Here is a 15,510-nt window from a genome sequence, read left to right as displayed (position 1 = left end):
CCCCCCCGCCCTTCACCTCCCTGTGGTGTTCCCAGTCATTCCCGATCTCCCCTACCCCACCTTTATTTTGAGCCTTTTCAGCAGTAGTATAGCTAAATCTACAGGCATTCCCACTTTCTGTTAGGTGGGAATATTTTAGGACATCTCTTCCTCCTTATAGTTTCATAATTTCTAGGGTCGGAAGGGACCTGGGCAGATCATCTAGTCCGACCCCCTGCCATGGCAGGAAAGAGTACTGGGGGTCAAACGACCCCAGCAAGATGGTCATCTAACCTCCTCTTAAAAACCCCCAGGGTGGGAGCCTGCGCCACCTCACTTGGAAGCTGGTTCCAGACCCTAGCCGCCCTGACCGTGAAGTAGCGCCTCCTGATGTCCAACTTAAACCTTCCCTCCGCCAGCTTGTGACCGTTATTCCTGGTCACTCCTGGCGGCGCTCGGGGGAACAGGGACTCCCGCAGTGCCTGTTGATCCCCCCTGACTAGTTTATAGCAGGCCACAAGATTCCCCCCTCAGCCTTCTCTTCTGGAGGCTGAACAGGTTCAGGTCCCGTAACCTTTCCTCATAGGACCTGCCCTGCTGTCCCTTGATCATGCGAGTGGCCCTCCTCTGGACCCTCTCGATGCTGTCCACATCCCTCTTAAAGTGGGGCTCCCAGAACTGGATGCAGTACTCCAGCTGCGGCTTGACCAGTGCCGCATAGAGGGGGAGGATCACCTCCTTGGTCCTGCTTGAAATGCATCTGTGGATACATGACAAGGTACAGTTGGCCTTCCTAGCCGCCTCCCCACACTGCCGAGCCATATTCATCTTGGAGTCAATAATGACTCCAAGATCCTTTTCCACCTCCGTGCTGACAAGAGGAGAGTTCCCCAGCCTGTAGGTATGGTGCCGGTTGTTCCTCCCCAGGTGCATCACCTTGCACTTGTCTGTGTTGAACCCCATCCTGTTCTCCTCCGCCCATCCTTGTAACCTGTCAAGGTCCGACTGTAGCCTGTTGCTCCCTTCTATTGTGCCCACATCCCCCCACATCTTGGTATCATCAGCAAATTTGAACAGGGTGCTTTGCACCCCCTCATCCAAATCACTGATGAAGATGTTGAACAGGGCGGGCCCGAGGACCGAGCTCTGCAGGACCCCACTGCCCTTGTCCTTCCAGGCCGAGAAGGACCCATCCACTACCACCCTCTGGGTGCGGCTCTCTAGCCAGTTGGCGACCCATTGGACTGTGTGGGTGTCTACGCCACAGTCCCCCAGTTTCCTAATGAGAACGGGGTGAGAGACAGTGTCGAAAGCCTTCCGGAAGTCCAGGAAGACTATATCCACTGCTACCCCTGCATCCAATGATTTAGTAACCTGAAGGGTCACCTAAGAAGGGGCTTAGTGTGGCCCCTTCTGCCTGCTGTGGGAGAGCTCTTTTTAAGTCCTTTTTTGACTGGATCTCCTTCACTATGAGTAGGCACTGTCTTTTTATAACAAGGTGTCCTTGCAGTCACTTCACCCAGTCACATGTTCCCTGAACACAGACCCCAACCTTAAATTATATTGCATTGTATCTCTACAAATGAGGGCTGATATTAGTAAAATCAGGATGCAGGTTGAAATTCATATACATTCTTTGCTTTTATGCAATGGCTTTTAAATTAATTGAAAATTATTTACATGAACAAATACATTTATAATTAAAGACATTTCCTTATTGTACAATTGATGGCACAATTTAGATTTTGTACCTAAACTTTGTTTATTTCTTCAACCTCAGAAGATTGGGATATGCTGGATGTGGATGAAGATGAAAAGTTGACAGGAGAAGAGGAGTTTGAGTTGCTGGCTGGGCCCCTTGGGTTAAACGATCGCCGAATTGTACCTGAGCCTGTTCAGTTCCCTGATAGTGATCCACTGGGAGCATCAGTTGCAATGGTCACAGCCACCAACAGTATGGAAGAGACCTTAATGCAAATAGGTAAATTAGGAAGAGATAGGTAGTGTTTTAAATTAGATTTGAAGTACAGTTTCTGCTTAGATGGACAGTTACAGTATGATTGGGCAGGTGTCTAACATGGATGGTCTATCTTGTTTCCCCACAGCAAGAAACACAGCCAGGAAACACAGCTTTTTTTTTAGGGATGGTCCAGTGGATGCAGGTCAAAACCCTTTATGTTGAACTTATTTTTGTTTACATTTGACATGTCTACATTTTGGCACTGGTATGTCCTGCCTGGGCTGTTCCCAGACATAATCCACTGATCCACTGCTGCTGGCATGCTCCAAACCCCAAAATATGCTGGTTGAGATGCCCAGCTGTGCTTCTCTGGCCACTCTCAAGACAAAAGTCCCCAATATTGACAGTGGTTACTGAAGAAGACCCTGTGACATCTTTTGTATATTTCTAGGTTGTAGGTGTGTGTAGATGCAGGTGGGCAGGGCATATACATCTGACATATTATGCTGCTGTGGTGTGGGCATGCCCTCTATGGCCCCAATCCCTCTTTTGAACTCCGCTTGTAAGGACTCAAGAGCCTGTTGACTTAAACTGCATGCAGACATTCATTGCTGCCTGAAGAAATTTCTTCCAGTAGAAAAATAGCTCAGGAGCTGGTATGTAAGATCTCTAGCCAAGGGGCAATAGAAGGCTGCTCCCTGGGCTACCAGTGCCTGTAGGGGAGCCCATAAATTGACAGCCTGTCCTCTCCCATGCCTGAGAAAGGGGAAAACTGTCAAGAGGCAGCTGCTGAAAAGGGGCAGCAGCCACAGACAGTTGGGGAGGGTTCCTGCCCTGAAAGTCAGGGGAACCTTTCTCCCAGCTCCATTCCTGGTCTGGAGAAGGAGTTAAGCTGGGGGAAGGTGTGCATAATCCAGTTTCCTGGGAGAAACTTTCCCAGGAGTGATTTAACCCTGGTTGTTGTTGCCAGGTTATTTTTCTCCTGGAGCGGACATTTTTTCTCCGAGAGAGAATGCCTTCAACATCTGTACATTTTTTATTTCTACTAAGTAGAACAACAATTCTCCTCTTGGAAAACGAATGTCCATACCTGTTCTTAAATGGAACTATGCAGAGAGGACCACACTAATAGATGAGATTATACCACTTGGATTTTAAGTTTGCAGCCCACCATAGTGGAAAGAGTTTATTTTTTTACTTTTTTTCAGTATGGGTTGTTGTCAGATTATTCCCCATCTTTTGTCATAAAATTAGAAAGGACTGAGTTTGGGTTAGAATTTTAGGAGTGTTGTCTTCTGCTATCTACAACTTATAGTAATAGTTCCATGTGTACAAAAGATGAGAACGAAGTGCTTAATTTGTGTAATGCATTCAACACAGTGCACACTGAAGTCTGCCAAATTTTGTATTACTATGCATGTCATAACTTTGTGTGCCTTACTATATTGTAATGTATTCTATTTTTTCCCTTTCCTGTTATCAATTTAAAGGGTGTCATGGCTCCATAGAAAAAAGTTCTTCTGGCAGGATAACCCTGGGAGAACAAGCAGCTGCTCTAGTAAATCCACACGACCGTGTTATGGCTTTAAGAAGAGTGACAGCTGCAGCTCAAGTGCTCCTTGCAAGAACTATGGTTATGAGAGCACTCTCACTGTTATCTGTCAGGTCTGTGAGGTTCTTGATGATACTGATGTATTTCCTTTGCATTTAATTTACTGTGCCCTTTATATATTGGTAGTGCAGAGGTGCTGCAATGTTAACATGTGGTAAAATGCACAGTAAGAAATGGTTTCTGCTTATGATACAAATGTCCAAGACAGACATTAGAATTTCTAAATGTAAAACAGTCGGAGATTGTGGTTAAGGTGCATATTTTGGACATGAAAGGTAAGAGCTAAAATGTCTTTTCACAGATTTCTTATGCGACTTTAAGAAAGTCACACAAGCCCTGATTTAGCACATATTTATCCTTGTATCCCTGTATTTAAGTATGAGTCATCCTTTTGGGCATTTATGTGTGTGCTTGAGGGAGGTGGGGGGGGGCCATTAATTAGAGCAGCTCTGAGACTGGCTCTAATTAAAGTGCCTGGAACTTCTTGTGTATCGGCATCCCCTCACCTAAAAATGGTGGCAGGGGACTTTAACTAAAGCTTGTTCGACAAGGCTTAGTTAAAGCAACCCTGCTGCCATGTTTAAACGTAAGGACACTGATACGTGAGATGCTGAGTCCACTGGAGTGCGGTAATTACCTTGCTGCTCATGCATTAGATGCCCTTTGTTTCCAGTGAAACTGTACACATTCTTTAAGTTAAGATTGAGTGGCTGCAAGAAAAGGGCCAGGATCTCTCTCTGTTCCCCATCTATAATCTAAGGATAATATAACCTTTCTTTCAGCCCTTTGAGGGAAATTAAGTTTTCACTAATCAGGCAAGGAGTGTTTATTTCACGAAGGTTGTTTGGGAGTAACTAGATTGTATACCAGTTAAGATTTCTTATTATGTGTTATTACATTTGAAAGAAAAAAACCAACAAACTAAAGCTGGTTTTTTTTTTCCCATTTTTGACAGTGGGTCCAGTTGTAGTCTTGCAGCTGGTCTTGAGTCTTTGGGTTTAACAGATATCCGAACTTTGGTTCGATTAATGTGCCTAGCAGCAGCAGGGAGAGCAGGCCTCTCCACAAGTTCTTCTACTATATCCAGTACCACAGAGCGATCCAGAGGAATACACAGCAAAACAAGCAAGCCCATATCTTGCCTGGCCTATCTGAGTACAGCTGTAGGGTGTTTGGCATCAAATGCTCCTAGTGCTGCAAAGTTGCTGGTACAGTTGTGTACACAGGTATGATTATTAATTACCTACCTTTGCATCAGATTTGTTTTATTTTTATAAATGAGCTGAGGTGCCAAGGTTTGTGAAGAGTGGTTTATGTGAAGGAGGTACAAGAATGCCTACTATGCTGTGCTGTAGTCTGCAATTGGATGCAAAAAAATATTTCCTTGAATTGACTGGAGCCTGGTTGAAAATCTGGGTTGAAATTTGCTTGTATGTGACCCCTTTTCTTAAAAAAGAAACAAGATAAAAATAAGATGGAAGCCCCCCCCCCCCCCCCCCCGGTTTAAAAAAAAGATCCCTTATTTTTGGAAACTTAAATAGTTTTATTTGGTTCCAAGGTTTATTTATCTGGTGAGGAAAAGCAAATCTATTTGGAAAAAAAAGTCACACTTGCATATACAGATCTAAAGGGAGTGATGTTGGTATACAAACTACCTACTTTATTGTATTAACTATACTCAGATCAGATGCATCTGTTGTAAATGGGGATTTGGTCTGGTAGAGAAAAAAAGAAAAAAGTGAACATACAAGAAGTGAGTGTATCTGTAATCTCTAACTCATACAAGATAACTGATTTAGGTTTTTGTGAGTATAGACTATATACATGTGGAAGGATGCAAGTATTCTGAGAGAGCAGTTAATTTTATTATACACGTTTGGTTGTTTGATTTTCCCCCCCCTCCGCTCTAACCCAAAGCTTTCAAAGTTTTCTGATATATTGAATTCCCTAACTGCAGCTGCTGCTGGTGGTTCTTTAAATTCTGTTGCTGACCCTACAAACTGTTTCCTATGGGGAGAGAAGTACACTCAGGCCACTCAGTTTGCAGGATAGAGGCTTTTACTGTTCTTATTTTATGTGACATTTACAGTATAAGAGGGTAGGAGTTAGAAGATGTTGATTTTTGCAACTAAACTACAGATCTTGAAAAAAATTTACATTCTAGATTTTGACAACATATTAGCTTGTTGAAAAATTTGTCTTAATTGCCTCTCTTTTAGAATTTGATTTCTGCTGCAACTGGTGTAAATTTGACTACAGTTGATGATCCAATTCAAAGAAAATTTTTGCCAAGCTTTTTGCGAGGAATTGCAGAAGAGAACAAGCTTGTAACATCACCCAACTTTGTGGTAACTCAGGCACTAGTAGCATTGTTAGCAGACAAAGGGGCCAAATTAAGGCCAAACTATGATAAAGCAGAAATTGAAAGGAAAGGTATGATTCTTTTTTTGGTTTGTTTTTTACCGCTAACATTAACAAAATTCTGTAGTTTCTTGGTTCTGTTCCCAGACAAACTGCATAATAGAAATTAAGTTACTGCTATATACTGTAAAAAGTCAACTTGATTTTTTTCCTTATATGTATGAATTTAAAAGCTGATTTCTAAGAGAGCAGTCTCCAAATTCAGGAATACAATTCAATGTCTTTTTAAAGGTTCTGCTTCTTTTTTGAGCTTTACAGGTAAAGCTATCCAGTTGATGAAACTTTTTATGTGCATATTGCTAGTAAATGCACAAAACAAAATAAAGACTACTGTAAACGTGTTTCATTAATCTACTTCATTTAGATGCTGTAATGATAGGAAATGCAGACTTTTGGATAAAATGACATTTTTAGGTTGTCGTCCACTTGCAGAAATCCCACAAACATTCAAAAGCATGGAAATCTGCAGATATACAAATTCAACCTTAATTTTACCTCTACAATGTGGTAATAGAGATAGGTGAAGACATTTCTTGGATATCTTCATTCTTGCAATATTTTTTCTTCAATGACAAAGTGAACTGTTTTAAATTTTTGTAACTATAATTGCCCCATTTTCAGCATCTGCTGTGTGCTGTTACCCTTTTCACAGGAGGCATTTAACCAATTTCTGATTGTCCAGATATCATGCAAAAAGCAGTTGTTCCTGTCTTTAGTATTTCACATGCCACCAGTTACAGAAGTCTTGTTAGACACATAAGGTTCTAAATGTCCTAACCGTAGATCTATAATGATTATGGTGTTTTCATGAAAGAATAAAGATTAGTGTGGCAACTGGTTTTATAATAGATTTTGGAGAGCTTTATTTGCTAGGTTAGCTACAAAAATCCTATTTGACATCCTGTTTGCAGTTCAGAATGCATTGTCGTCCCTTATCCTCTGTCATGGTGTTCTAGCTTGGCTCCCTATGCCTGTGTAGTATCTTGTTGAGTGCTAGTGTGACCCATATATCCACAAGCTTATACTTTCAGCTCGCAATAAAGATTGGGTCTCTAAAATCTGTATTCTCAGGATGAAATCCTGCTCCCACCAGAGTCAATGGGGATTTTATCATTGACCTTAACAGAGTCAGTTTCACCCTTTGTCTAAAATACTCTAAGGCCGCATCTGTTACACTTAAGGCATGATTAACTGGTTAATCACATCTTAAATTGTGACCCAGCCCCATGTTCCATCAATTAATGGTATGACAGAAAAAGGAATAAGCCACAGAGTTATTCCACAAAATGTGGAATGTGTGGCCAGGTGCTCCTCTGTGGCTGGGAGGCTCATCAGCTGACGAGGCTCCCAGCTGCGAGCCCTGCAGCTGACAAGACTTGCAGCCAAGGGAGCTCATGGAATGCTGCCCCTACTGCAAGCTTCATCAGCTATGGGGCTTACAGCTGTGGGAGCTTGTTACCTGCTGGTTCAGGAGGAGCCTGGGATCATAATCCCAGATTCCCCTGCACTGGCAGTAAGGTGAGATTGGATATGATGCTGGATCCCATAATCACGCCTCCCATGTGGCATGGGAAGAGGCATGATTGTGTGGATCATACATCAGATCCTATCTGAGGTGATACTTCCCCTCTATCGGGCGCTGGTCAGACCGCAGTTGGAGTACTGCGTGCAATTCTGGGCACCGCACTTCAAGAGGGATGCGGATAACCTGGAGAGGGTCCAGAGAAGGGCCACTCGTACGGTTAAGGGCTTGCAGACCATACCCTACGAGGAGAGACTAGAGAACCTGGACCTTTTCAGCCTCCGCAAGAGAAGGTTGAGAGGCGTCCTTGTGGCTGCCTATAAGTTCATCACGGGGGCACAGAAGGGAATTGGTGAGGTTTTATTTACCAAGGCGCCCCCAGGGGTTACAAGAAATAATGGCCACAAGCTAGCAGAGAGCAGATTTAGACTGGACATTAGGAAGAACTTCTTCACAGTTAGAGTGGCCAAGGTCTGGAACGGGCTCTCAAGGGGGAGGTGGTGCTCTCCCCTACCCTGGGGGTCTTCAAGAGGAGGTTGGATATGCATGTAGCTGGGGTCATCTAGACCCAGCACTCTTTCCTGCCTATGCAGGGGGTTGGACTCGATGATCTATTGAGGTCCCTTCCGACCGTAACATCTATGAATCTATGAATCACCCTTCTACCAGAAAGTCTATAGGGGGTCCTAAAAGGTTCTCTTATTCTGTGGGCTCTAAAAGACTTTTTGGGGAGAAATGAAAATGGGAAAAGGATCATTTGTGTTCTCTTAGTATATGTAGTTTTTTTCCCCAAGTTTTTAAGATGCGTGCTACATTTTTGTAAAAATCTTGCTGAATTATTCTTTCAGAAAATTATAGTTAACACTTGGCTTGTTTAATGATGTTGGTACTGATTTTAGGCATCATCTCATTGTTTTGTTTAAGCAGGTTTAATTGCCCATTTGTATGCCCATCCTTCCTATGATCCTTCTGCTGTAGGCCCTTTGGAGCTGGCTAATGCACTAGCAGCTTGCTGCCTTTCTTCAAGGTTGTCCTCACAACATAGACAGTGGGCTGCACAGCAGCTTGTGCGAACTCTTGCAGCACATGATCGAGACAACCAAACTAGTCCTCAGACTCTTGCTGATATGGGAGGAGATCTGCGAAAATGCTCCTTCATAAAATTGGAGGCTCATCAGAATAGGGTGAGCAAGATTCCTCTTCATATTACACTCTTCAGTATTTTTTTTCTCATCCACAGAACAGCTTACTTTTATAAGAGATTCTGGCCTGCAGCTACTGATTTTATTGTTGCTACAGATGTTTAAAATTAAGGCTTTGTGGTACTTTGTCCCTGACTCCCTTTTTCTACAAAACAAATAGAGGGAAGGTCATGGTAAGTTATGGTAAAAAGAAAAGAAAAAAAAATTAAATGAGAAGTAAGGGAGTATGAAGGTAAGTTCATTTGTAGTTCCTTATCACAATGGCAGCTTTGATAATTTAGGTATTGGTCCTGAGAATGCATCTCCTCATAGGCAAACACTTTCAGCTGTGCTGACATTCCATGTAGAGGCAAGGATCCACCCACAGAGTTAATTGCAAATTAGTTCCTTTGAAACTTTTTGTGGATAAATCAGGAAATGTTATTTAATAAAGTAATAATAATTCAACTGACTTTGAATTTACAAATCTTCTCTTATATTTTTGTTTAACAGTAAAACAAAACTATTAATTTGTTCTGTCATAAAAGATAAGCTGGTGAGTGGTCTCTGAATGATAGTTCCAAATATTGTGCTGTTCCCACCCGCCTTCTGCCTTCCAACAACATAAATAATTATCCTAAATTGTACCATGAAGGGTATTTTATTTTGGACATTGTTGGATTCCACTTGGTATAATTTATTTCAACAATATTGCTAATCCCTTTGCTCAAATCAATTTAAAAATTCAAGGGGTTGCATAGGAAAACAATTTCTTGGCTTAGATTTTAAACTCTATTGTTTAATGCTAATTTAATTTTTGCAGGTCATGTCCTGTGTGTGGTGCAACAAAAAGGGACTTTTGGCAACTAATGGGAATGATGGGACAATAAGAGTATGGAATGTTACAAAGAAGCAATATTCATTGCAACAAACATGCGTCTTCAACAAATTGTAAGTAGTTTCTTTATGAAAGCGTGATACTAATTTCAGTCCTGATCATACCAAGTTTGGTTCTTTGTCCAGTATTTGCTTGCCTGCCTGCAGAGGTGGACAGCTTCATCTGTGAGTGCTGTGAAGTTCAAAGATGGGAGGAGGAAAATGTTTCCTTGTTGCTTAATTAAGAAAGATTTTTCATAATCTCAATGAAGGAAATGTAGCCTTAATTTCGGCTACTTTCACAATTTAGCTACTGTCATTTTTTTGACTCTGCATCTTCATTAGTCAATTTTAGTAATTGTTTTAATGCATAAACAATTGATCTTCAACTACAGTTCAACACAGCTGAATCCTAATTCTTTCTCCTTGTAATACGAAGCTTTCAGAGCATTTTCAAAATTAAAATCCAGATTTTTCTTCTATTCCATCCATTTTCCTAGATATCTTTAGTTTCATTAGGGATTAAGAGCAGTTCAGACTCTGATCCACCCACTTTTTTGTCGCATGTAAATGTTTTTAGTTCTCAAACTGAAAAAGAGAGTATTTTAAAAATAAGCAGCTTTAAATGGCCAACCAAGAAGGCCTATATTCAGTTGTTCTCTCTCGCTCGCTCTCTGTCTTTGGGCAGATGGATCTTGTCTTTTAGTTTCATAAGAAAATTATTTAAGCACAGCCAAACAACTAATTTCCCAATTAAAAAGAGTAATCAACTGTAGCCTTGGTATATTTGTACATAAAACATCTAGTTACATAATAATAGCATTGACAAGTTATGTATTGCTTGCATTTAGATGCAAAATATTTGAAAAGGGAACTTATTTGCCTTTTTAAGTGGGAATAAAAATTAGAATTGGAAAAAGTCTTCCACAGAACATTTTTTCAACCACAAATGTTCCCCTTAATGCTTGAGACTCCAACATTTTAGAGTGCCTCTAAAATAAATTGTTTTCAGTATGTGTTCAATTTGTAGGGGTGAACATTAAAACTGAGGTGCCTTTTTAAGGAGTTGGGTAGAAGACACACTTCCTTAACTTTTGAGAACACAATTTATTTCTAAATATTCCTAAAACTGTGTAAGAATTATCTGCATATTAGGCTTCCCTTTCACACCAGAGGGATTTTGCTGGCCTTCTGACTTTTTATGAAATATTCCTTCATTTTGAAATGTGTCATATGCAATACATTCACAACTTTACACTTGAACTGCTGTTAAATATTTTATGTAAAACACGTTACAATAATCCTACTTATACACATATCTGCTGGTACTGGCCCCGGGTTTGGAGCTGACTCAGATGCTGCATGTAGTCCCTGCCACAGCTGGTCCAGACCCAGGAGAGGGCTCCATAGGCCTCATCTGGCCCACAGGGGCAGCCACATGCCATTCATTCAGCCCATAGACTGGCCCTGAACCACTCATCCTACCCAATGGGGGCAGATGAATTTGACATGCCTGTTCTATATCAGGGGTGTTCAACCTCTTGGCTCTGCAGGCCAGATAAATGGTGTGGGGCCAGTCTGTAGGCCTGGCACTACCCTCTCCCACCTTCCACATGTTGGGGTTGGATCCCAGGAGCCTGGCCATATGCCCTCCCACTCCCACACACAGGAATTGGGGCCCAGTGCCACCCTCATCCAGCCCTGCATGCCAGGATTCAGCATCCTGTCCAGCACACAGGGACCAGGGCTTCTCCAGAAATTTGGCAGCAGGTCCAAAAATTTGGCAGTAGGGGAGCGGGCTGGATGACACACTGCTGTGGGCCAGATCTGGCGGGTAGAGCATTCCTGACTTATATAATTAAATGTGCAAATGAAAGTACAACCTCTGTTCTTTAATTGTTTTGGATGGATGTTAAAAATCATTGTTTCTTTCTTTGGAAGGAAACAGTTATCTTTTGGAGTCACTACAGGAACAGACAAATTTGTACTGACCTAGCAGCATAAGAATAAATATCAATATTTGTGTCAATATTGAGGTCTATCCCCTAAAACTCTAGCAGGCAACATAACAGCTGGGTATCAGACCCCCTGATCATGTTCCTTGTGCTAGTCACAGGAGAGTGGAGGCTGTTAAAGCTACTCTGCTAACCTCAACAGTTCTTCTGTAGTGAGGTGATCCTGCTAAATTGGTAAAACAGATTTAAAATAGTTTTACTCTGATAGACCAGTGGAAAACTGCCTTAATCATGGGGCCATCAATCAAAGAAGTGCTGCTTTTTTGTTCTTATGCCTACTAACAAACCTCTTTGATTTCATTCAGGCTTCCCAGAAATTCTGCTTCTGCATAAGACAAACTTTGTGACAGCCTGAAATGGTCAGAGGTAGTCAGAATTGGATTTTATTACAGAAAGCTAGTTTCAACTTTTTAACTGCAGAGATAATTAATATGTGTCTAACATTTTTACTAGAGGTCAAATGGAATTAAAAGTTTTCAGGAAAAATGCTTTTATTGTATGTGTGTAATAGCCAGAAATTCTAGAAAAGACTTGGAGCTCAGTGATAGATTAAGATTCTTTTTCCTCATTTGCTTCAGTTTTCAATTGCCCTCTTTAAAAGCACCATTTTATTGCGTTGTAGTGAAAGTGATTCAGAAGACAGTCTGGGATCACCCACTGATTCTGGATTGTCACTTGTCTGTTGGAGCATCAGTGGCAAGTATTTGGCGGGAGCTTTGGAAAAGATGGTGAACATATGGCAAGTCAATGGTATGATCCATGTATTACTGACTATTTTTAGTGGTATAATCTAATTCAGGAACAGCTGTGAGAGAACAGATAGGACATTCCTTGTATAAATGTATTTTAGCATGCTTGCTTGCCAGTTTGTATTCTTGCCTTCCTTCATTGTGTCCTGTGAACCTACCTAAACCAATGTCACTTTAGTACAGTGGTGTGCATTATTTGGGCTGAAGGGCCATTTTCGTAGTTTTGGTGAGCTTTTGCTGCGGGGAGGGAGATTCAATTGAACCTATCCGGCCTTGGGCCATCTACCCCACGCCCACCACCAGGGATACAGCGAGTGGGAGAGCGGAGTCTCCATGGAGACCTGATCCAGGATCCCCACAGATAGGGTGTGCTTGGTTAGGCAGTTGGGATGGGACTGCAGAGGAGGGTGGGGAACAAGGTTTGGAGGTGGAACAAGCAGTCAGGATGGGGAACACTGGGTTGGGGACCTGGACAGAGCCATGGACAACTCCCCACACGTTCCTGCAATGGGTGTGAGTTCCGTAGGTACCTGGTTCACACTGTGCCTGCTTGGGGTCCAGCAGTGTGGGCCAGCCGCAATGGATCATAATTGGCCTGACCTGGGGAGGAGGGGGGGCAGAGTGCACACCTGTGACCTAGCTCCCACTGCCCCCACTCTGGCACAGGTGCATGCAGGCAGCATGGCCTAATCCAGTCGTCGTCCATCGGGGTCACCCTGTGCTGCCACTCTATGAGCAAGCACAGCACAAACCAGGTGAGGCATGGGGCCAGGGCCCAGGGCAGATGCAACCCACTCCCTCCTCATCCCTGCGACAGTCGCTGGTTCTGTGGGCCTGGGCTGAGCACAGCTGCTGCCTGCAGAACCACTGCCTGTCGCAGGGACATGCAGAGAACAAATCGCAGCTCTGCCCCTGACCCCGGCTGCACAGTCACTGCCCTGTGATCCTAGCCTCACCTGCCCATCCCACTCCCAGATGCCGCTCTCCACCCACCTGTGGCCCCATCCCATTCACCTGGCTGAGCACACTGTGGAGCCAGTCTCTATGGAGACCCTGCCTACCCCTGCCACTCTGGCTGGTGTCCCTGGTGGCGGGTGTAGGACAGATGGGCCACGGTTCCTGGGCAGTGGTGCTGGTGCTGGTAGCAGTGGCAGGACATGCACCTGCTCCTGAGCAGCAGCGGTGCGGGCTGCCAGGAAGCTGAGTCCAGCCACCCTGCTGCCTGGTCCTGTGGACTATAATTCCCAGCATGCCAGTGAGCTGCGCCCAGGGACAGGATTAGCTGTGCCAGGTAGCATGTTTCCACCCAGGAGTGGTGCGACTGGCCAGATGCACCACAGCCCAGACTACCCCCCACACCTGGGGTGGACAGGGCCAAAGGACCCACCATAGGCTGGACAGAATCACGCTGTAGGCCGAATCTGGCCTGCCCCTGTCTTAGTACCTTTTCTTTCTTCAGTGTGTGTTGCAGCATAAGAAGTACTAAATGTAAACCTTGACCAAAAATGGCAAACTAGCAGTATAGGACTTTAGACTTTCCCACCGCAATAGCAGTTGTTGCCTGTAAATACTATTTCATTTATAGTTTATAATATACTTTTTAATAAGCAAGACATCAAGATAGATATATTCAAATAGGAACAGGTGCAGAAAGGAGGATAAGATGATTTGGCTTGTTGTGCTTAGCTAAAGGTGGGCCAAGATTAAATATAATTGTAAACATGTTTGCTACAATGGTTAGCAGCAGGGAGGGCAAAGAACTGTTTAAGCTAACAGGGAATTCCCTCACCTGGGAATAAAATGTTAATAAATAAATAAAGGCTGGAAGCTAGAAGTTGACTAACTCTTGGAGGAATAAGGTACTGGAAAAGCCTAGAGACAAATACCATATTTCACAGTGTATAAGCCAAGTTTTGAAGCCCAGTTTTTGTCTACCTATACAGTGAAATATGGTAATACAGCTAAGAATTCTAATATTGTAAAAGCCTCTGTCTGTCTGTCCGTAACACTTTATTCATTCTCTGATTGGCTGACAAACATCTGGCCTTGAGCCTCCATCCCACCCCCCGTCCTGCTCCCTGGAGGCAGGGAGTGGGGGAGTGGGCCCAGACCCCAAGCAGCAGGAGGTAAAGGGGGAGCAGGCCGGAATGGTGGGGGCACGGGGCCTGCCCCCCCCCCCCCCCCCCCCCCCGGTCATTTCTGACAGGCAGTTGTCTAGTAGAATTCATAAATTTCTGATTTGGATTGTTTGGTGTGATTATGATTATTCTGTTAGTGGAAGACTTAAGATAATGACTAAGGAGATATCTACACTACAACGTTTTTATTTCTAAGTACCTATAGATAGAGATTTTTTAAAATAAATTGGATAGTTCTTTCATTGCACCCAGATTACTCCATATCTTTGAAAAGAACTTTGAAAAAAGAGTGTTATTCTTTTAGATGGTTGCAAATTCTCTCAACTTCAGTTTTGTTGTCTACGTAGGCTTGCAGAAAGCTACTTAATTTTTGACCATCCGTATAAGAAAGGTCTTTTAACAGATTAAGTAGTTGTCAAACACTTGGTTCAGTGCATTTAAATGGTTACTGGGAATGCACAGAAAACAGCACTGGTATCTGAATGCTTTCACAAAATGTAACTTCCGACTTTTACTAAAACAATTAATTTAAGAATTTTTAGGGACTTACGGTTTTTTGTATAGATTAGTAACCAGTTACTTTGTAATAGTGTTCTTTATGTACATTCAAAGGTTATTATAATCATCAGTAGTATATGTCCTATCTGCATACATAGCTTCTCACTGTTGTTGTATGTCCTTGATCTTTTAAAGTGAAGAAAAATGAAGTATTATACTAACAGGGATGTTTTGGTTCTTAGGAGGAAAGGGACTAGTAGATCTTCAACCACACTGGGTATCTGCGCTAGCTTGGCCAGAAGAAGGGCCAATTGCAACATGGACAGGAGACAATCCAGAAGTGTTATTAGTAGGTCGCATGGATGGATCTCTTGGACTTATTGAAGTTGTAGACATTTCAACCATGCACCGACTAGAACTGGAGCATTGTTACAGAAAGGATGGTAGGTGATAATACCAATACTTCTAAATTGCTACACATTTAGAATTTTTCTACACTTTGTTTTTAAAGCATCATGAAGTATACTTAAATTATCCTTCCTGGAGCATGTTGTGAGAG

The 15,510-nt window shown here is 42.8% G+C and overlaps 1 protein-coding gene across 1 annotated transcript in view; it reads left to right on the top strand.

Annotated features, from left to right (window-relative positions):
• Positions 1 to 15,510, top strand: part of HERC1 (HECT and RLD domain containing E3 ubiquitin protein ligase family member 1) — a 145,165-nt gene that overhangs the window by 98,089 nt on the left and 31,566 nt on the right. The window contains exons 46-53 of the mRNA XM_006027209.2: positions 1,760 to 1,960; positions 3,430 to 3,604; positions 4,507 to 4,777; positions 5,771 to 5,984; positions 8,473 to 8,678; positions 9,499 to 9,626; positions 12,189 to 12,316; positions 15,194 to 15,394. Coding sequence (XP_006027271.1) covers positions 1,760 to 1,960; positions 3,430 to 3,604; positions 4,507 to 4,777; positions 5,771 to 5,984; positions 8,473 to 8,678; positions 9,499 to 9,626; positions 12,189 to 12,316; positions 15,194 to 15,394 — 1,524 coding nt within the window. The remainder of the gene's footprint in view (positions 1 to 1,759; positions 1,961 to 3,429; positions 3,605 to 4,506; positions 4,778 to 5,770; positions 5,985 to 8,472; positions 8,679 to 9,498; positions 9,627 to 12,188; positions 12,317 to 15,193; positions 15,395 to 15,510) is intronic.

This window comes from Alligator sinensis, unplaced genomic scaffold (genome assembly GCF_000455745.1).
Source record: "Alligator sinensis unplaced genomic scaffold, ASM45574v1 scaffold954_1, whole genome shotgun sequence".
NCBI lineage: Eukaryota > Metazoa > Chordata > Crocodylia > Alligatoridae > Alligator > Alligator sinensis.
Note: the sequence above shows the minus strand (reverse complement) of the source record. Positions and strands in the feature narration are given on the sequence as shown.